Genomic DNA, 23,926 nt, shown 5'->3' on the forward strand with positions numbered 1-23,926 from the left:
ATATAATAACATGTGTTGCCACAGATGTAGAGAAAGAAGTATATTCACACATTACTAAAGAGACTGTAAAAAGCACAGAAAAGTTGAAAAATGGTTGACACTTCTTACCTATCACAGATACTTATCTACCATATTAGTCACAAACTCTGTCTCTAATAATTTACAAAGAGAAAGAAAGACAATTCAATGAAAACATTTGTGTGGTAATGTTCACAGTAGCATTAATAATAATAGTTAAATATCAAAAACAGCCCAGATGTCCAACAAGTGGTGAACGCATTTATAAATTTTATTTAGGAACTCAAGAAAGGACATCATTCATTAATTTAAAATATAATTCACAATGTGGCTGAACCAAAGAATAATCATGAGAGAATAAAGTAAATACAAAGGAATTTTGCTTAATTCTATTTGTAGAAAAGCAATTACGTGGAGAAAGAATATAGAGCCTAGAGGCAAGCCTGGGAAGGGTGACCACAAACAGATATGGTATTTTAGAATAATGTATAATATATATAGTGTTGCTGTCTTTGTATAAATTACCAAAGCATCTAAAAATGCATATGCATGTTTATGAACAGGCACATAAATGAGATGTGTTGATATATAAATATACAGTAAATACATTCATTGAATTGCAGAGAATTTACAGAGGAATAAGAGAACAATCAATAAAAAATTCAACCTAGTGATGGGGGTGATGAACGGAATGTTGTCTGGTGAGGAATTACATAGTTATAATGTGAGTTGGCTGCTTTACAAGATCATGTCACTCTAGCTGTGTGGTGTTCTTATTAGTAGAGGCTTACAAACTAAAAACATGATAATTATTTTCACGTTTTATGTGTGTTGTATGTCCTTACATCTATGTGTAAATTATATTTAAACTGTTTTGTATGACATTAAATACTAAGAATGAAGAACATTTTATTTAATACCCCATCATCTAATACATTTCTGTTATCTTTGTGTGTTTTTCAGCCAGAATGTAGAATGGATTTTGTACCAAAGAGTATAGACCAGTCTGTGGGACCAATGGCTATACTTATAGCAAAAGATGCACTTTCTGTAATGTATACAGGTAAGAATACAATAATAAATACAAGTTCTTCCTAAATGATAATTACTTAGCAAAATCTTAGGTTTGTATTATTGGTGTTCCATGCTCATAAGACACAGAAAAATATGACCTTACCAAACCAATGTGCTATGAAAGACAAAGAAACATATGTAACTCCCTTTAATATTGTGAGTTCTGAAAGTGTCTTTTGCATTTGGGACTTAAGAATATAGTGGTGTTGAACATTGTGCAAACAAAGAAATCAGTTAATTTAATTATCGGGAATTACTAATTGCAGATGTGTAAACATTATGAGATAATACCAAAGCCCTGATGCTAAATGTATCTCTGCTACAGTCTGCAATCTATCATGCTAGAAGGAGACTACCTGAGAGAATCCTCTTATTCCTTGAGCTTCATGAAAGATTTTACACCACAAGACATTCTAGGATTCCTCCATCCAATATCCCTGTGATCAGATAGCTATGGCTCATGTAAAAGCATTTCTTCTGCTATTTTAAATCAATGGCTTTGACTACTTAAGAATCCTCTAATTGCATGTCGTTCTCAAGGCCTACTAACAATTCAAAATTCTTTTTATTTTTGAGTCTGGGCAAGCTAAGTGGTCTGGAACTCTGACCAAGGCTTTTGCACCTGACTCTGCCCACTTCTCAGGTCACAGAAAGCAAAACTGAAAGCTCATGAGCCTAGCCAGAAGTTCATGCTGAAAACTGCATTCAACCTTCCTAGAGCTCTATAATGTCAATGCTTGTGCTGTGGCAGGCATTTTTACTTAGTTTTTTGTTTGTTTGTTTGTTTGTTTGTTTCTACTTAACATACTAGCAGGCAAAAACTCTTAAAGGAGTCTTAATATCTTTTTTAAAAAGATTTCTCAAATATATAAAGAACTCAAGAAACTAAACATCAAAATACCTAACAGTCCAAATAAAAAATGGGCTATAGAGCTAAACAGAGTATTCTCAACAGAAGCAGCTCACATGGCTGAAAGACATTTAAGGAATTTCTTAACATCCTTAGTCATCAGGGAAATGAACATCAAAATGACTCTGAGATACCATCTTACACCTGTCTGAATGGCTAAGATCAAAAAACACTGAAGACAGCTTATGTTGGAGAGGATGTGGAGTAAGGGGAACACTCCTACATTGTTGGTAGGAATGCAAACTGGTACACCCACTTTGGAAATCAGTATGCCACTTTCTCAGAAAATTGGGAATCAATCTCCCTCAAGACCCAGCTATACCACTCTTGGGCATATACCCAAGGACTGCTCAATCATACCACAACAACACATGCCCAACTATGTTTATAGCAGCATGATTTGTAATAGCCAGAACCTGGAAACAACCTAGATGCCCTTCAACTGAAGAATGGATAAATAAAATGTGGTACATATACACAATGGAGTACTACTCAGCAGAGAAAAGCAATGACATCATGAGGTTTGCAGGCAAATGAATGGAACTAGAAAATATCATCCTGAATGAGGTAACCCACACTCAGAAAGACAAACATGGTATGTACTCACTCATAAGTGGATACTAGATGTAAAACAAAGAATAACCAGACTGCAACTCACAGCTCCAGGGAGGCTACCTAATAAAGATGACCCTAGGAAAGACACAGGGATCACCCAGCAATGGAGAAATGGATGAGATCAACATGAGCAAACTGGGAGTGAGGGGGGTAATGGAGGGCAAGGGTCGGGGGAAAGACAGCTTAGGGGAGTGGGAGGTCCTAGCTGGATCAGGAACAGAATGGGAGAACAAGGAAAGAGATATTATGATAAATGAAGACACCTTGGGAATAGGAAGAATCAGATGCTAGAGAGGTCCCCAGAAATCCACAAAGATAACTCCACAATAGACAACTATCAATGATCAAGAGGGTGCCTGAGCTGACCTACTCTGGTAATCAGATGGCCAAACACCCTAACTGTCATGATAGAACCCTCATCCAGTGACTGATGGAAGCAGATGCAGAGGTCCATGGCCAAGCCCCAGGTGGAGATCCAGGAGCCCAATGGACAAGAGAGAGGAGGGAATCATATGAGCAAGAGATATCGAGACCATGATTGTAAAAAGTACAGAGACAACTAGCCAAACTAGTGGAAAAACATGAACTGTGATCCAATAGCTGAGGAACCGACATGGAACTAGACTAGGCCCTCAGGATAAGTGAGACAGTTGTTTAGCTTGAACTGTTTAGGGGCCCCCAGGCAGTGAGACCAAGACCTGTCCTCAGTGCATGAGCTGGCTTTTTGGAACCTAGTGTCTATGCTGAGACACTTTGCTCAGCCTTGGTGCGGGGAGGAGGGGACTGGACCTGCCTCAACTGAATATACCAGGCTCTGCTAACTCCCCAGGGGAGACCTTGCCTTGTAGGAGGTGGGTATGGGGGACTGGTTGGGGTGGAAGGCTGGGGGGGGGGGTGGGAGGAGGGAGGACAAGGGAATCTGTGGTTGATATGTAAAATGAATAGAAAATCTCTTAATAAAAAGAAAAGGAAAAAAAAAGAGAATTCTCAAGCTCTAAATGGATATCCGAGCTCCAAGTTGATAATCATAATGTTGCTGTTGTTTGGTTTTTGGCTCTTTTGGGGAACTTGCCACCCAGCTCCAAAAAAATATCATACACAGAGGCTTATATTTAATTATAAATATCATACACAGAGGCTTATATTTAATTATAAATGCCTGGCCTTACTTTGGCTTGTTGCTTGCCATCTTTCTTTAGTTCTTAAATTATCCTGTCACACTTATGCCTCTGGATGTCCAGAGTCCGGGGAAACTACTACATCCAGCGAGGGATATCTGAGGGAAAAAAAAAAAAATCTACATACACTATGTTCTTATGTCAGTTCACTTTATTCTGAAAGACCCAGACACAGTTCCCCCAGAAACCCAAAAGAGCTGAGGGAAGAAATATCTTAAAAATGAGTCAGTTCCCCCTTCCTGGAGAGGGTGAAGTCAGGTGTTTTCAAAAGAACAAAGTCAGGATGTCTGGTGGTAATCGATTAACCACGAGATGCCCCTCTCTGGAGATAACATGACCAGACCCCGGAGATGAGTTGTAAAACTCCTGACAGGGCAAACAGATAAGCTAAAATAAGACAAATTCCAGGCCCGGGAAAGACTGGACCAATCAAGGATGGAGCCGTACTGACCCCCTCCCCTCTAAGAAATTTTATGGGTTTTGCCTATAAAAACTAACTTCCCCAAGAAAGAGTAACCCCTCCCTGCCTCACTGTGCTGAGGCCAGTGAGTGCTTGAGATGAGTTCCCTGTTGCATAACTTGTAACAAAGATAAACCTTGCTTTTGCATTCTGGTATGCTCGTCCTTGGTGGTCTCTCTGGGGGTCACGATCTCGGCACAACAATTCTTCTAAGATAAAACTCCATCTATTCAGCTACAGCTCTGTCAGGCATTCAGGACAAGAATAAATCTAGATACACCAAGCTCCTTGTCCATCTACTTTATTTCTCTGGGATGAAATCCTGTCTCCATAGCTTCAGTTCTTCTTGTCCTCTCTTTCACTGTTCCCTGAAAGTCCTGCTAACAACTAAGCTCTTACACTTCATACCTCATCCTCGCCCTCTGTTTCTTCTACCTCCATCTCCACTTGCTTTCTACTCCTGCCTCTGATGAACTCTACAAAAGTTCTGCCTTACCATATACATTACCTCTGTGTTCTTTTCTCCCTGGCCATTCCATTCTGTGTGTCTCTACAGAAAACACCTGTTCCTTCCTCCCCTGACCATGTGGTTCCCTGCCTCCTGAGCAATGTTGTTCCACCCTACCTTCCACCTTGATATGTAAAAACATCTTTTGTTATCAGTCAATTGCTCTGGAGAGCCCCTAGGGCTCAAGGCAATGGGATGGTCTGAGCTTCATTTGCACAAGAAACAAAGCTATGTGTCTCCAGCCAGTTTATCTCCTAGGCTCAGCTAGGGAGTTACCTAGAAGTTCAGCAGGTCTGAGGAGCTGAAATATTTCCCACTTGGTCTGGGAATATTTGGGCACGTAAGAATTTCATAGCAGAAGATAGATGAAATATTAAAAGCTGGATAACACCAAATATTTATAATAAATGGCTTGTGTTATGCCCAGATCGCGGGGACCCCCAAAAGACCACCACGGAGACCGAATCCCGCATGTAAAAGCAAGGAGCCTTTATTTCAAGCTCCAGAGCTTGGTCCCTCTGTCTGGACAACACAGTGGTGAGAGCAAAGAGCCCTGAGCTCAGGTGGGACAGAGTTTTATCATAGCAGATGTTGGGGTGAGGGGATTTCCAGGGTCCAGGACCCTGATTGGCTGACAATTGTCTAGGGGTATCTGTAAAACAAAAAATAGGTATGTGCTAGACTCAAGGACATCTGGCCACCTTATGTAATGGTTGGACTGTTTGGGTTTCAGGTACTTCCCCTTAGATGTAGGCCCTCCCTGGGTGGGGTCAGTTTATGGCTTTTCCTGGATCTGGGTGTTGACTGCCAGTAAGCCTGTCACAGAAGCTGTGTCTAGGCCCCTAAAACTGTCATGGCTGCTGTGTGGTCAAGCTATTTTGAGGCCCCTTCACAGCTTGGCTTTTGACAGACCCTTGGCTGGTCTAAGTATACCTTTAATACACAGCTGAATCTCTATAATATATTCGTGTGGCCCACCACACATTTCCTGTTCTCTTACTTCTGGAAAAATCTTACTCTTGCACCATGGCTTGCTGTGTAGCTGGGTGGCTGACCCCTGGAGTCCTCCTCCTTCTCTGGCTACTTCTTTTTCTCTTCTCCCAGATTTCTCCCTCTATGTATTCTCTCTGCCTGCCAGCCCCGCCTATCCTTTCTCCTGCCTTACTGTTTGCCATTCAGTTCTTAATAAACCATCAGTTGTTTTAGAGAAGCACAGTAACACAGTTTCACAGAGTTAAACAATGCAACATAAACAAAAGTAACACATCTTAAAATAATATTCCCCAACAATGGAGAGTTCAAGTTCTGTATTCCCCATTGCTACAAGTCTTAGCTAGGGTCACCTTTGTAGATTCCTGAGGTTTCTAGCTCATTCCTGAGATGCACCCAATTTCAGTTTACTCTCCTAGTACTCTCTCCCTCGAGTCTCCCCCAACCTGTTCCTATCCACCCCACCACTCCTCCACCCTAGATGTCTATTCTATCTGCCCTTCCCATGGGGATCCACTGTCCCTGCCTGCTTGAACTGACCTTGTTACTTAGCTTCTCTGGGTCTGCAGATTATAGCATGGTTATCCTTTACTTTACAGCTAATATCCACTTGTAAGTGAGTACATACCATGTTTATCTTTCTAGGTCTGTATTACCTCAATGAAGATAGTTTTTTCTAGTTCCATCTATTGGCCTGCAAATGTCATGACATCATTGTTTTAATAGCTGAGTAAGATCAACAATTACTAAATGGAACCTAATGGAACTAAAAAGTTTCTGTGAGTCAAAGGACACAGTCAATAAGACAAAATGACAGTCTATAGAATAGGAAAAAGATCTTCACCAACCCCACATCTGACAGAGGGCCGATCTACAAAATATATACAGAGCTCAAGAAATCAGACATAAAAATGCCAAATAATCCAATTAAAAAATAGACGACAGATCTAAACAGAGAATTTTCAAGAGAACAATCTCAATGATCAAGAAATACTTAAGATGTTCAACATCCTTACCCATCAGGGAAATGCAAGTCAAAACAACTGAGATTTCATCTTTCAGTTTCAGAATAGCTGTGATTAGAAGCATAAGCAACAGCTCATGCTGAAGAGGATCTGGAGCAAAGGAAACACTCCTCCTTTTCTGGTGGGAGTGCAAACTTGTATAGCCACTTTGGAAATCATTATGGTGGTTTCTCAGAAAATTTAGATTCAATCTACCTTAAGAAGCATCTATATCACTCCTGAACATAGACCCAAAGGATGCTCCAGTATACCACAAAAACATCTGCTCAGCTATGTTCAAAGCAGCTTTATTCATAATAGCCAGAAACTAGAAACAACCTAGATGTCCCTCAACTGAAGAATGGATAAAGAAATTGTGGTTCATTTACATAATGAATATTACTGTGCTATTAAAAAGGTAGGCTTTGAATGGCAAGCATTTAAAAGTTTAATACACTGTGGTTCACTTTCATAATATCTAAACTATGGTTTAAGTTTTAAAAAAAATAGTAGTTATACAGTGAAAGCATACTGATTTGCACATCTGAGTCTCCCTTTGCCAAAGAATTTCCTAGGCTGATTCTCTGAGTTCAGGAGGAAGAGGCCCATCTTCGGATGTGGCACTGAAAGACCCCACTTATACCAAGCTTTTACTTAGCCTAAGAAACGCCATTCTGCAAGGCAAGTACCAGGAAAACAGAAAGTTCATGACTGTGGCTGGCCACCTGGCCTTGGGAGAAAAACCGTTGAGTCAAAATAAGACATCTGTGGTTAGCTACCCGACCTTGGGGAATAAACAGTTGGGCTGGGAAAACACCCACAAGGCCAAGTCAGCCACACACACCAAATTCCCGAGAAGTTTAAGAGTTCACCCTGACCTCAATTGAATCCACCAATGGGAACCCTGTAACTATGCCTCTCGCTTCTGTAACCGCGCTTCTGCTCCTGGAAACCTATAAAAAGTCCCCCTTACCCTAGGAGGGCGCGCAAGTCTTCCGAGAGACTTTGTCGCCCCAGGTACCTGTGTAATAAACCCTCTTGCTGTTTGCATCTGATCTGTGGTTTCGGCGTGTTCCTTGGGGTTGGGGTCTCTCCTGAGGGAAAATCTCCTCCGGGGGTCTTTCAGCACCAACTTAATGGTGCTATATTAAATAATGGCCTCTTCCTCTGTGTATGATTTCTATCAACAGCAAACCCTACATGATTTTTCTACTTCTGTATCTTCCATGTGTCCTCAGCAAAGTCATTGCCCCCTGTTTATTGAATAGTGCATTAAACCTGGTGTACAAAAGGAATAGGAATTCTTTTAACTTCCATTTTTGCTGGCTTGTCTGTTTGATTTTGCCTATTCACAGGGCCTAATGTCTTGAATCAAAACAAACATCATTTACAAGGTATGTTGCTTTCATTAGCAGCCATTTGCTGGCTATTCTGGCTTTCCCCAGTGATTTCAGCTGAGGCGAATTTGGGTTCCTTTATTTCAATCTCTGTTACTAATATTAACTCTCATATCACACATCACACAGTAATCACATACACACACATGCACACACACATATGGTAATACATATTCTTATATTTGTTTGTTTAGGTGGACTATAGAGTGGCTATAAATGATTAAAGAGGCAAGGCATTTCAAGAGGTTTCAAAAGGTGTTTCCTTTCCTGACCCAGAATAGCACTTGACTGAAAATATATATTTTCAATGTAGAACCACATGTTGCTTTCAGTCTTTCTAGTGCATATTTGATTTCAAGGCTGCTTTTCAGCTCTGGCTCAGGGTCATGGAAGGGTCACAAAGAAGAGGGACAATATGGTTTAAGATTAAATAGTCCCGATGCATATGGTCAACAGTATTGCAAGGTCAAGCCATAAAAGTTCAACTCCTGAGGCAAGAGTTATTTCCAGAAAAAAGTCATTCCCTCAGATACTATTTAAAAATTAGCACTTTACTTCCAAGCTTGTCGTATGTATTTGTCAAGAACATGTGTTTGGGTTACCTCATTATCCAAAGAAGTAAAGAGCATTGTTTTTAAAAGATACATTTTCTTTTACACTTTGTGTGTGTGTGTGTGTGTGTGTGTGTGTGTGTGTGTGTATATATGCATGTATAACATGTCTGTGCAGGTTCCAGAGTGGACAGAAGATAGTATGAGATCCCCCTACAGATGGAGGTTATAAGTCACACAACAGGGGTTCAGGAAACCAAACTTGGGATCTCCCCAAGATCGCCAAGCATTGCTAACCACTGGGCTGTCTTTCCATCCCACAAAAGATTTACTTGAAAGAGTGTACTTTAAGATTTTATTAAGAACTACAACAAAGGTTTGGATTGTTTTAAATTGTCAGTTTACAGAATGTAGATACTAAAATTTTGGATTCTTGGGTGTCATTAAGTATTTGACCATAGAAGGTAAAATGTTGAAATCGCAGGATCTCATAAGAGAACAGAACAGTGACAGTCCAGCCTTCTATCCTGTGTCCTACACACAGATTCACCCAATCTTCTAGGGCTATGAGAATCTGATGACAAAATCTTCAATCTACTGTAGACTTCAATGCAAAACTGTGATCATAATAAGATTCATAGGAAGATGCAGCTCCATCAAAAACTCAACATTTACCATCATGTTTAAATTTAATGGAACCATGACTTTGTCTATAAAGAAAAAATAAGAGGTCAAAAAGTTTAAACAAATCATTAAAGAAGACATCAAACTCTTTGAGCAGTGTACTATGTAATTTTCAAAAGGGAAAGATTGAATTGTGGACATTAGTTTCTCCTTCTATGAACAACTAAACCCTGACTGCTGCCAGCATCCTCACACATCCAGCTGTGGCTGTACTGGGCCCTTTCTACTGTCTCAGCTCTGCCTTAGTCTTGGAGCTTGCCCAGATTCATAAAAGAAAAGAAGTAGGGATTGTTAGTAGGCCTTGAGAAAGACATGGCAATTAGAGGATTGTTAAGGGGAAAAGCCATTACGACCATGTCATATAAAATAGAAGAAGAAATAATTCTACATGAGACACAGCTATCTGATCACAGAGCAGAAAGGACAGAGATATTGGATGGAGAAATCCAAGAATGTCTTGTGATGAAAAATCTTTCATGGAGCTCAAGGGATAAGAGGATCCTCTCAGGGAGTCTCTTTCTAGCATGATAGATTGCGGACTATAGCAGAGACACATTTAGCATCAGGGCTTTGGTATTATCTCATAATGTTTACATATCTGCAATTAGTATTTCCCAATAATTAAGTGAACTGATTTCTTTGTTTGCACCATGTTCAACACAACTATATTCATAAGTCCCAAATGCAAAAGCCACTTTCAGAACTCACAATATTAAAGGGAGTTACATACGTTTCTTTGTCTTTCATAGTGCATTGGTTTGGTAAGGTCATATTTTTCTGTGTCTTATGAGCATGGAACACCAATAACACAAGCCTAAGATTTTGCTGCTAAGTATTCATTATTTAGAAAGAACTTGTATTTACTATTGTATTCTTACCTGTATGCATTACAGAAAGCACATATGTTGCCATAAGTATAGCCATCGGTCCCACAGACTGGTAAATACTCTTTGGTACAAAATCCACGAGGACTATACATTCTACATTCTGACTGAAAAACATACAAAGATAACAGAAATGTATTAGATGATGGGGTATTGAATAAAATGTTCTTCATTCTTAGTATTTAATGTCATACAAAACAGTTTAAATATAATCTACACATAGATGTAAAGGATATACAACACATATAAAATGTGAAAATAATTATCATATTTTTAGTTTGTAAGCCTCTACTAATAAGAAAACCACACAGCTAGTGTGACATGATCTTGTAAAACAGCCAACTCACATTATAACTATGTGATTCCTCACCAGACAACATTCCGTTCATCACCCCCATCACTAGGCTGAATTTTTTATTGATTGTTCTCTTATTCCTCTGTAAATTCTCTGCAATTCAATGAATGTATTTACTGTATATTTAAGTATCAATGCATCTCATTTATGTGCATGTTTATAAACATACATTTGCAATTTTTGATACTTTGGTAATTTATACAAAGACATCAACACTATACATATTATATGCATGCTACTTACTTCTTACATATTCTTGTGACACATATATGATACAGATATACAGATATATTGATGTTTAGTTACAATTCATTTATTTTCAAATTTAACATTTATTTCAAATGTAACATTCTACCATGGGAGTATACGGAAGTCATCATTTTTAATGGTAAGTTAACCATTGAGCTGTCTCCACTGCTTGTATAGATACTGAATTATACATCTAATTGCCAATGGTTGGAATTTGGGATTAAGATACTCATTGTTGTATCTTGTATCAATAATAAGTTGACTTGCATTTCTTGATTGATGTTGTAGACTTCTTGCAATGAAATATACCATTTTTTAATGTTTGAAGAGTTTATTTTCTTTGGTAAGTTTTATATTATATTGCTTCATTTATGAAAAAGAAAACTTTACATTTTAAATTTCCATAGAAAATAATAGTAACTTACTTCATTCCAGGTAAATGCTGGTATTATAAGAGAACTTTCTGAAAACAGAGCAGAGAAGACAGATAAAATGTACAAAACAATGTTATCCACTTTGTTTATGGTGAGAAGTACCTACATATAAATGTAGCAGACATTGATGTAAATTGCATACACTTGTAAGTAATAAATGAGAATTTTGTGGCAGTAGTAAAACATTAACTAAAAATACATGCAAATCTAAACAATTGTAATTTCAAATATATATAGCTGTGTGAAAAGTAATACTATATACTATGCTCCTATTCAAAAGTATCATGTTCCATTTGTTAATAGATATTGGTTTATTAACATTAAATAATTTTATAAGTGAAATACCCTAACCTCAGAGTTCAAAATGTCTTCCATTAATTCATATAAGTTGGAAAATAATTAATCAGCTGTAATTTCAAGGTTCTATGTAACGTTTCACAAATCCTCACTTTAAAGTTCATAGCTAGTCTTGAACTAGACTGAGGATGAAACAATCCCAGGTGGACGCCTTGACTTAGAGATTCTAAGGCTGTCAAACAAATTGGATTTCTAAAGAATGGCATATTTAAAGACATTATTCTTGCCTTGACATTGCATTTACCAATAGGATTTAGTTAGCAATCTGGAATAGTAGTAGCAGAGACTGAAAATCTACACAGCCTCTGCTAATCCTCTGCTCTCTGTAGCCTTCTCCAGTGTGGACTAGTTAGAAAAGCAATCCACAACTGTAATTTTAGAAATATTTATAACAAGGCCATTTAAGGACTGCAACACAAATAAGACAAGCTCATTCATTCTTTTGTGGTTTTTCAGATACTTATCTCCCTGAAATTTTTAGAATATGCCTAAGGACAGGAAAATGAACTCACCAGAAAAAAGAAGAAATGACAAGGTGATGTACATAACTCTTGAGAAGACCAACATTTTATGAAAGATATACAAGAAATCTTTGGAATGTAGGTAAACACGGTACCTTGGATAGCAAATAAAAACAACAAGGGATCAGTCTGACAGAGTTTCTTGATTTTGAAGAAACAGTTCCATCCACCCAGATTCCTAATTAAGAGAATATTCTTTTTTATCTGTTTCTAAACTACCATTTAACAAGGTCAAAAAATATAATCACAGATTACCCAAAGATTAAAAATAGATATATAGAGACAGAAACAAACAGAGAGGGAGAGAGAGGGAGAGAGAGAGAGAGAGAGAGAGAGAGAGAGAGAGAGAGAGAGAGAGAGAGAGAGAGAGAACAAAGTGGGAAAATACTAGCAGAGGAAATCTGCTAGTGTGTCTGTGTGTGTGTGTATCTGAGAAAAAGAGAGCAGGGGAGGAAAAGGAGGCATTTAACTCTGTACTTATAAAAAAAAAAGCCTCCAATGTCATTATTTTAGGAAGGACACTAACCTGGAGAAGACCTCACACAAGGATGTCTCACTGGGAGCCCCACTTGACCTACTTCACACAGAGAGATATTTGGGTTAAGGACGACAGGTCAGAGATTGTGGCTGTTTTGTTAATTCCAATGTTCTCTTTTATTTCCTCACTCAAAGCCTTCCAGTGAAGTCTCCAGTTCATCTATGATCAATGAGTTCTATGGACTAAGAGGATTGCTCAGGGCAGATAAGACAAGAAGGCATCCTGCATTCTTCCTGGAAGCTGTAAAGCAGGTCATGAGTGAAGCCTATCAAATCCTTCTCAGTAGATCTTTTCTTGGCCAGAGAACAGAGGAACAAGTTGTCCTCATGAATTTATAAGTACTAAAAGAATGAAAGTGCTCATTTATTTTAGAAAAGGGAAGATACATAAATCTTTTCAAATGAACTAATTGTAAGAGGGAAAGAGAATCAATGAGGAAAAGTGAGTTGACAATGACATTTAGACATGGGCATCAGTTATTAATTTTTTAAAAGTAAATATATGGTAGAATAATGCAAATGTTCTAACAATAGTAAAGACATTGTCTTGCTGTCAAAGCAGTGAATTCATAGTTAAGAGAAAACCCAAACATTGCATGGGCAAATGCTCCCAGGTGAGTCTCATCAACAGCCTGGTTTAAGGAAGCTTCCCCAAAACAGAATTCAAAAGTACAGAGCAAAAGAGAGCACAGGCTGAGGGGAAAGTGAAAGGTTTACAACAAGCCCCCATGGTCGGGCGTGTTCGCATATGCCCAACAGACACTTCCACCTAGCCAGTTCTAGGTCAGGATAGCCATTTCCGGGTCAGGGCATCTCGCGTGACCAAGATCCGTGACGTTCCACTAGCCACGTAGGCGCGCAATGTGGCCATGTGATCTACGCGCTTGCGTGTAGTAGTGACGTTGATCTGTCCACGCCCAGCCTTTAAAATCCTGCGCCATGTTCCTGGTTCCTTCTTCTTCTTCTTCTTCCTTCTTCTCCACACACGTGTTTCCCGCAGGCCTGTTCACTCTCTGTCCCTTTACCTTTAATAAAACTCTTGTTAGCGGATTCTGTCGTGTTTCGTGGCATTTCCTTGCAGGGTAAGAACACAACGCAGCCAAAAAACTAACAGAAAGTTGCCCTGTTAAGGCTTATTAATTACTTCTTTTCAACTTTTCTGCAACTATAAATACTGGGAATGGATTCTTGCCCTGGCCAGCAGAGCCTTCAATGGGGACCTAAAGGGAGCGCTGTCAAATGAGAGGGACAGGAGAAACAAAGAATGAGAGCAAGACAGGATGTCTCTGATCAAGCTCCAAAATTTTATTTTCCTCTTAAGGCATATATAGGCGGGGGCAAAGCGGGTTGCAATCAAGGAGGGGACTTTAATCATGGCTTGTTCAGCCAGCACTGAATGTTGCTCTGGGGATTATCATCTATTCTTGCCTAACTGCCTAACTGCAGCTTGGTCACCTGATTTCTGAGAAGAGGTTCTGGTATTTCTGAGAAGAGGTTCTGGTGCTATGGAGACTTAAGCAAGGCCTAGATCTAGGAAAAGAGGAGAGAAGCCCAAATATGGCGGCCTGTGTATCAAGGGTCACTTAGGCTTATGGCTCCCGTCAGATTCTCACTGTGCCTGTCCTGACACATACTTTCCTGCTGCTGTGCTTTTCAAGTGCTTTCTTTTTCCTGAGTACTTGGGGAAATAAACTCTAAGAGTCTATTCTTCATTAAATCTAGAACATTAAAAATAGACCATTGTTTTAATGAATATAAAGATATAAGACTGAGAAATGCATTTCTATCTCTTAGTTTGGGGGTAATCTTGATTTTTTTTAAACTGAAAATAAAATTTTAATACAATATATTCTGATTATAACTTCCCCTCATCATAGATCCTCCCCAATTCCCCCACCCAATTAAATCCACATCCTTTCTTTCTCTCTCTCATTAGGATACAAACAGGCAACTAAAAAATAATGTTAATAAAATAAAATTAGATAAAACACAACCGAATAACAGAATAGGACAAAACATTTCAAACATTATTAAGGACCTGCCTTATAATATTCTTCCCACCATCCCAGAAAAGAAGCTACAAATAACAAGAATTATTTTCAGGAAATGAATCTAAGTTCACCAAGCTCTTTATCCATCTACTTTCTTCCTCTGGGATAAAATCCCATCTACACAGCCTCAGTTCTGTTCTCATGCCTAGCTCCTTTCTTGCCTAATTTCTCTCTATATTTATCTGCTGTCCCCTCTAAGTTCTATCTTAATTCTCTCATCTTAATTCTGCCTCACCTATGTCCTTCTCATGTCATTCTTACCCATCTAGTACTTCCCCATCTGGCTTTTCCTCATCTTCCATCTCGTCCTCAGGTTCTCTAGTCAAAATCCTCCTCTAAGTCTCCTTATACATCTTAGTTCTCTCTAAGTCTCTCAGGTATTTAGTTATAAACCTAAGCAATAGCAATCCTCTGGCAGAGCAAGGTCACCAGGCTTGATGTACTACAGGGTGTAGCAGGAACCTTAAAAGTTCTTATTAATAGCCGGGCGGTGGTGGCGCATGCCTTTAGTCCCAGCACTTGGGAGGCAGAGGCAGGCCTGGTCTCCAAAGCGAGTTACAGGAAAGGCTCAAAACTACACAGAGAAACCCTGTCTCGGAAAACCAAAAAAAAAAAAAAAAAAAGTTTTTATTAATAAATCAAACCTGAGCCAGTTTTTGGGGTGAACTGGAAGATCAGAGAACCAGAACAAGCCACAGCTACCTCACCTCGCCGGATCCTCAGCCAGTCTTGTTTCCTCAGACTGGAGGCCGCTGAGTCCTCATCCAGAATGGGTCTCAGCTGAACTCTGTTGCTAGAAGCCTGAACGCTTAACCAGCCAAATGCTTAACCAGGCCAAATGCTTATAGTTTCTGGTACTCGTGCCTTATATACCTTTCTGCTTTCTACCACCACTGGCTGGGATTAAAGGCTCAATTTCTGGGATTAAAGGCATGATGAGTCACCATGCCTGGCTGTATCCTTGAATACATGGATTTCTGCCTCTGGAATGCTAAGATTAAATGCGTGTGCTACCACTGCCTATCCATTATGTTTAATATTATGGCTGTTCTGTCTCTGACCCAAGATAAGTTTATTAGCATGCACAATATTTGGGAGAATACAATACCACAGCAGGGTCATAAAGGCAAACAAGAGTTTTCCTCAGGTAGTCACCCTCAGGCTTTCTTCTACAACCAAAAAAAGGGAGTTGTAAAGGAGGAGGTCAACTGAGAGCTGAAATGGTTAATACATCAGAAAAACAGAATTTATGTGCTCAAACTACATTCCTAGAAGTGATTAGGTAAAAATGTTAGGAGCCTAAAATGTTAGTTAGGCTGTATAAGAAAGGAGGATCTCAGCTTAAATAGCATAAGAAATAAAGCCATTAGCCTGACCTAGGAGACAGGTGAGACAGGTGTTGTTTCTGTAAGGGTGTTACCTTGGTTCAGGAGATTGTTTGGCCTTGGGTGCTTGATAGATGTTTTAGATAAATACACTGTTAGGAGTTCTTGGAAGCACAGATAGCATACAAGAAAACCATTTCAGGAATCGACTAATATATATACAAAAGCTAAAATATCAACAAGACTTCTTAAGTCTTGGTTTGACCTTTGGAAAAGTCCTTAACCTTTCCAAGTAGTACATTTTGTGAGAGTAGCTGAATTCCATTACATTTTCCTGCAGATTATAGCAAGAACAAATGAAGAAACAGAGAAAAAGAGAAAAAGAAACAGCTCAAGAAACATCTAGGGACACACACACACACACACACACACACACACACACACACACACACATTCTCACACACAGAAATCCCAGAAAACACAAAACCAAAAACTACAATATATACAAAAAGTACATGTAAGGTTAAAAGAACAAACAAAGCCTTAACAAAGCATTATGAGAACAAATTGATGTTCAAAGGAAGAATTATTTAAATTGTAGAAGATGGGCATGTCTCCATGATCTCTTTCTCTGCGTGTTTTTTGGTGCTGTACAGAACACCTACTGATGTTTAAAAGTTGATTTTGTATCCTGACACTTTGCTGAAATGGTTGTTTCTAGAAATTTTCTGGTGGCAGTTTTGGAACATCTTGTGCATAATATCATATTATCTGCAATAGGAATAATTTGACTTCTGTTGTACTGACCACATTCCAGGGCAGGACCCACACCTGAGAGACTTTTCCGTCACAAACCAGATGTGCAAAACTGATGAGGAAAGGAGGATGGAAGGTAGGAAGGGAAGCAGGGAGGGGGAGGAGGAAGAGAGGGAGGGAAGAAGGAAGAAATGGTGGGAAGGAGGGAGAGATAGTGGGAAGGAGGGAGGGAGGAAAACATGACGGTGGGTAGGTAAAGAGGTAGAGTGATCTGGGAGGAGTTGGGGGATTAATATGTTCAAAATACATTGCATGAAAATTTCAAAGAATTAAAGACATTTAACTTTATATAAAAACTATCTCATCACTCCCACAGCTACTTCTTCAGTCTTCAAATTGACTTGATCATGGACCCAACAAACCTCTTCTGCCATCAGACCCATGAGCTTCCTCTATCATGAGACAGGACTTCCTGCTCCAAGTGCCAACAAAGCAACACCTACCATAGCATCAGTTTCTGGCACAATCCTACCAGAAAAAATCTGTAATAGCTCTTCCAGAAGGAATTTGATTAAGGGGCTTCCCAGGAACTTCAGCCAGGGCTACCTTCAGCACCCCAGTGGAGAAAGGCATCACTGCATAAGCTAAGCAGGAGCTCTAAACTGTGGTTTGGGCCCCACACAACTTCCCACTCCTCCAACCCTGTGGGAATTCAGAGACTGCATTAGGACAGAGTTTGTACTGGCTATCTACAGCTGACAGAGCAGAGCTGTCAAGGAAAGTCTACATGCAGGGGAAGCTGGACTAGTGAAAGTCAGTACAGAGAATAGCTCAAACCAGGACCAGAGAGATGAAGGAACAGACCGAAGAGACAAAATGAGATTCAAATGATCACATTTCCTTATATCCCCACTGCTCTTTCCCCACTACAGCTATTATTTATCTGCCAGTCATTTCAGTCATTTTATTATCTTACACTTCACCCACCTCTCTGTTCACCAAATATGTATTATCGATATAGTGCAGGAAGTCAGTGTAGAAGACCAATACTGCCCCCTACTGTTAACATCATTTAAAATTTGCTCTCCTTGTTTTTCATTGTTTTCCTTCCTGACTTTTTTCTATACCCACTCCTTTTACTGTTACACCTCCAATAAAAGACCAGAGGCTGGCCTGGTTTATGATATCTGAGTACCTATTCATACCCTGTTTTTAGTATATCACTAACCAAACTCCCACAAATTTCACCACCCCCCATTTTTTTTTTACTTTGCCTCAGTAATTCTCAGTTCTCCTCTACACCCCATCCAACAAATAATACTACTTGCCAGTCTCACTGAGAATGCTTCTTTTTCTTTTATTTTCCTGTCCACGCATGACAAAATAACCAGTATATCATTGCACACAGCACCATCAGCATCCTCTTGCCTTGCTCCCTAAGCTAATCAGTACTGCACAAGTGTCTGGTTTATAGTCGTGTGCTAGTCAGTTATTAGAGTGGGTTAACTGCTGGATAGGGACTGTTGCTGCAAACAGTGCTCAGCAACAAGAACAGACTAGATTTAGGGTCTGGTGCCTTGAGCACCAGTTTAATACATGAAAGCATGACCACAAATGTATACAACCTAGTCTGCCTCCTGAACACTGCAAACACAGACGTTGAAAACAAGGCAACCTAACAAGAATAACAACAGAAATTGAGATTGGGGAGATCTCAATGAAATAACACAAGTAACATGCAAAAACAAAATGGGTTTTTCCTCCCAAAATTACCAGCACCATAGCAAGACCTCTGGAGGGAATGACTTTAATGAAATATCTGGTGCAGAAGTCAAAAGAAGGTTTATAAGTGTGATCAAATGACTCAAAGCAGATACAACTATTTTCTAAGACAACACAGACAATTTAATGAAATACAGTGTTGATATACGATTTGAAAATGAAATTCACTATACCTTCTTCTCAGCACTTCGTGAAACCTTCTCCAAAATTGACCACATACTAAGTTACAAAGCAAGTCTCAACAGATACAAGAAAACTGAAATAACTACCTCTCATCCTATCAGACCACAACAAATTAAAGTCGAATTTCAGCAACAACAGATATCCTACAAATTGCTGGAAACTTAACAACTCTCTACTGAATGACTACTGGGTCAAGGAAGAAATAAAGAAAGAAATTAAAGACTTCCTAGAACACAATGCAAGTGAATGTATTACATACACAAACTTATGGGACACTGTGAAAGTGAAAGACCCTAACCCTTCAGGCTTACACACCCCCAAGCCCCAGGAGAATGAGGAACTAAAAAGCTAGTTCCAAGGGAAAACTGACTCAGCCTTTACTCAACCACCCCTGCAACAATGTAACAATGTAAAGAGATCTATCTCTGTTAAGAGATGAGATGCGCTCAACTGTGACTGGGATAATTGCAAGTGTTCCAGAAAGACCACTGTAACCTTTGTGTAAACTTCACTCCTACCCTGATACCCCGCTTGAGGTTTCAGAAAGAATGTGCATGCGGATGTGATTGTACCCACCCTGTGATCAGGCCATGATCTTGTGAAATTAGCCTCTAGACATAAATCAATCGAAACGAAATTGTATGGAAATTGTAATCTTATGGCTTTTGAGGATTTTTTTCCTTTAAAAGTACTTATGTGGCTGCAGTAGGCGCAACTCTTGCTCTCAGGACAAGAGGAGCCCGACTGTACAGCCGCATCAATAAACCTCTTGCTGTTTGCATCAACTGGACCAGAGTCTGGGTTCTTCGGGCGCCCACCTGAGAAGGTAGTACCCTGGGTCTGGGGTCTATCATTTGGAGGTTCCACCGAGATTTTGGGGTGCCCCAGGGCCCCCATTCTGCCAGTTGGAGGTAAAAATGAGCTCGATGTATGTTCTATGTTATTGTGTTCTTATTCTTTGTCTGGTCGATTTGGCATCTTTATTCTGTGCCTGCACAGGTGCGCAGGACCTGTATTTGGGACCTGTGTGGGGAGCAGACGCGTTCAGACGTCCCTGGGTCCCCGCTTTGGAGGTCTCCTCCGGAGTGATCAGGAGGAAGGAGACAGACCTAGGGTTGCTCCTTCCTGGGGAGCGAGGCTGTACGCGGCCACTCCCATCTGAATCTGTACTTTCAGTTTGTCTCGGAATCGACCACCGCACAGACTGTGTCTGTCATTGTCCTCTTTGTGTTTTATCTGTCTTTGCCTCTACCTCCCTTTTTTTCCTCTCCACATGGGGCAACAACTAACTACCCCCCTAAATTTGACCTTAGATAACTGGAGAGATATCCTTGTCCGGGCTCACAACGCCTCTCTGGAAGTCAAGAAAAAGAAATGGATCACCTTCTGTTCCTCGGAATGGCCGGCCTTTGAGGTTGGCTGGCTGGGGGACAGGACTTTTAACGTTGATGTCATTCCGCAGGTAAAAGCTGAGTCTTTGACCAAGGACCGCACGGGCACCCAGATCAAGTGCCTTACATTTCAGTCTGGGAGAGTTTGGCCAGAGACCCACCTGCCTGGGTGAAGCCTTTTCTCACTGCTTCGCCTGCCCCAGCAACGCTGGGGCCCGGACCCCCACTTCCCCCTTCTCAAACTCCCCTTATACCCTTACCCCCCAGATCCGCACACTCCCACTCCGCTTGTCCCTGCAGCCGCTGCAGCTCCTGGGCCATCAGCTTCTCCGCCTGATCCAGCTGCAGCGGGACTCACACTCCCGCTGGTGCTGCTCACAGCGCTGCATCCTTCCCCTTGACTCGCCCTGACTGAGACTTCAACACCCCTCCTGGTAGAGCCAGATTCTCCTGGCGGGTCTCAAAGGGGCAGGTAGATGCCCCACCAATTTGGCTAAGGTACGTGCTGTAGTACAAGGGTCAGAGGAAACTCCGGCAGGGTTTCTAGAGAGATTAATGGAGGGACACGGCATGTATACTCCCTTCGCCTCCCAGGCGCCTGACAGGCAGGCCGAGGTCATAATGTCCTTCATTGGACAATCGGCCCCCGACATCTGCACTAAGCTACAGCGGCTGGAAGAGCTCCAGGGGTTTACCTTGCCAGACCTAGTAAAAGAAGCTGAAAAGATTTTCAACAAAAGAGAGATGCTGGAGGAGAAGGAGGAAAGGCTACACAGAGCAGGAGCAAAGGGAGGGAAAGCTGCGTAGGGAACAGGAACAGAGAGAGGACTTAAGAGACAGGAAGAAAAATAAAGAATTGTCTAGAATCCTGGCCTCCACAGTCTCAGGGACAGAGCAGAATAAGCCTAGGCAGAATAGGAACCTGGGAAACAAGAGGAGGCCGCCACTGGAACAGGACCAATGTGCCTATTGCAAAGAAAAGGGACACTGGGCCAAGGAATGTCCAGTCCGTGTCCAGAAGACAAAAACATGCAAGCCTGTCCCGGTACTGTCCTTGGAAGAAGATTAGGTGAGTCAGGGACAGGAGCCTCCCCCTGAGCCCCGGGTAACTCTTAAAGTGGGAGGCCAACCGGTGACGTTCCTGGTTGACACAGGGGCCCAACATTCAGTCCTTACCCAGACCAAGGGGCCTCTGAGCTCCAAAACATCATGGGTCCAGGGGGCCACCGGGGGAAGATTATATAAATGGACTTCAGAGAGAGAGGTCCACTTATCTACGGGAAAAGTTACTCATTCATTCTTGCTGGTACCGGACTGTCCATACCCGCTGCTGGGAAGAGATCTTCTCTCCAAGGTAGGAGCCCAAATTCACTTCCAAGAAAAGGGAGTCTCCGTTATAAACCCAAAGGGTCAGCCTCTCCAGGTACTGACCCTGAGATGGGAGGATGAGCACCGGCTACACGGAGCTCCTCCAAAATCCCTCCGAATGGACCCCAAATGGCTTACCAACTACCCCTTGGCATGGGCAGAAATAGCAGGCATGGGACTGGCCACCCAGCAGCCACCGCTGGTGATAACTTTAAAGCCTACCGCCACACACACACACACACACACACACACACACACACACACACACCCGTGTCCATCCGCCAATATCCTATAGCCAAAGAGGCTAAAAAGGGTATAAGACCTCACATCCAGAGACTCTTACAACTGGGCATTTTGAAGCCCTGCCAATCACCCCCTTGCTGCCAGTCAAGAAACCTGGCACCAATGACTATAGGCCGTCCAGGACCTGAGAGAGGTAAACAAAAGGACTGAGGACATTCATTCTACTGTACCTAACCCTTACAATTTGCTCAGCACCCTGCCTCCAGGACATGTCTGGTACACCGTACTTGATTTAAAAGATGCCTTTTTCTGCTTGAGATTGAGCCCTCAGAGCCAGACCCTTTTTGCCTTTGAGTGGAAAGATCCAGAGTCTGGATTCTCGGGGCAGCTGACCTGGACCAGGCTACCACAGGGATTCAAAAATTCCCCCGCCTTGTTTGATGAGGCTCTGCATCAAGACCTGGCAGACTTCCGAGTTAACCATCCAGATCTGACCCTCCTTGAATATGTAGATGATCTCCTGGCAGCCAGAACAAGGATCCCTCCAAGGTACCGGGGTCCTGTTAAAAAGACTGGGAGAGCTGGGATATTGGGCCTCAGCCAAAAAGGCCCAAATCTGCCAGCGAGAAGTGCCTTGCTTGGGGTATCTTCTACTGGAGGGCCAGAGATGGCTAACCGAAGGAAGTAAACAGGCCTTGGCTCTGATACCCCCGCCCTCTAGCGCTAAGAAGCTGAGAGTTCCTAGGGAGTGTAGGCTTCTGCCGCCTCTGGATACCGGGGTTCGCAGAAATAGTGGCCCCGTTTTACCCCCTCACAAAGGCCAATGCTCCCTACACCTGGGGCGAGAAGGAGCAGCAAGCCTTTGATAACATCAAGAAGGGCCTCCCAGACATAAAAAAAGCCATTCACCCTATATGTGGATGAACGAAGAGGGATAGCAAAGGGAAGGAAACTGCAGTAGAGCACGACTGCCACCTAGTGCTGGCTGAAACCCATGGCCCTCAGGAAGACCTGACGGACCAGCTGCTTCTGAATTCAGACTGCACCTGATGAAAGCAGCTTCCTACATCAGGGGGAATGGAGGGCAAGCCTTGAAGACAGCCGAAGACACCTTCTCTGCGTGGGTGGAAGCTTTCCCTAAGGGGGTGGGGAATGGCACAGGTGGTGGTCAAGAAGATCTTAGAAGAGATTTTTCCCCGTTTTGGCCTGCCCAAGGTAATAGGGTCAGAAAACGGCCCTGCCTTTGTTTCCCAGGTAAGTCAGTTGGTGGCCAGGATATTGGGGCTGAATTGGAAGCACATATAGACCCCAAAGTTCAGGACAGGTAGAACGTACCAATAGAACCCTCAAAGAGACCCTCACTAAATTAGCAGTGGAGATTGGCACTAGAGACTGGGTCGAACTCCTCCCCATGGCCCTGTTCTGGGTTCGGAACACTCCTGCTTTCTTTGGTTTAACCCCCTATGAAATCCTCTACGGGGGCCCTCCCCCAATAGCAGACCTGTTAGGGCCTGACATAGACTCCTTTGCTACATCCCCCAGTCTCCAGGCGTGACTGAAGGCCCTACAACTCATCAAGGACAAAGTCTGGAAACCGCTGGCAGCTGTGTACCAGTCCAAACCACCTAGTGTGCAGCATCCCTTCCAGATTGGAGACTCTGTCTACGTCCGCCGACATCAGACTAAGACCCTGGAACCTCGCTGGAAGGGACCTTACACCGTGTTGCTGACCACCCCAACAGCCGTCAAGGTTGACGGAATTGCTGCCTGGATCCACGCCTCCCACATCAAGTCGGCACCTGCTGAGGCCAAGGAGGACTCCATGAAAAAGCTCTGAGCTAGACTGGATAAAAGACAGAGAGATCGGGAAGCCTCACAAGGCTGGTTTGAAGGATGGTTTAATAGGTCCCCATGAATGATGACCCTGGTATCTACAATTATGGGACCCCTGCTTATTTTACTCCTGCTTTTAACCTTTGGCCCATGCATTTTAAATATGTTACTGCAATTTATACGGGAGAGATTATCTGTTGTACAGGCCCTTCCTTGTTTTAACTCAACAATACCAAGCTTTAAAAGTTACTGAAATATAGGATACCAT

The 23,926-nt window shown here is 41.7% G+C and overlaps 1 protein-coding gene across 1 annotated transcript; it reads left to right on the forward strand.

Moving 5' to 3' along the window:
• The first annotated feature begins 993 nt into the window (after positions 1-993).
• Positions 994-23,662, forward strand: LOC128113084 (uncharacterized). The gene is given in 9 exon segments (XM_052742758.1): positions 994-1,081; positions 16,920-16,994; positions 19,823-19,963; positions 20,137-20,285; positions 20,653-20,997; positions 21,029-21,784; positions 22,157-22,374; positions 22,865-23,040; positions 23,430-23,662. Coding segments are annotated over 9 exon segments (2,181 nt in total).
• Positions 23,663-23,926: the final 264 nt, after the last annotated feature.

This window comes from Peromyscus californicus, unplaced genomic scaffold (genome assembly GCF_007827085.1).
Source record: "Peromyscus californicus insignis strain IS unplaced genomic scaffold, ASM782708v3 Scaffold_17__1_contigs__length_78620276, whole genome shotgun sequence".
Taxonomy (NCBI): Eukaryota; Metazoa; Chordata; class Mammalia; order Rodentia; family Cricetidae; genus Peromyscus; species Peromyscus californicus.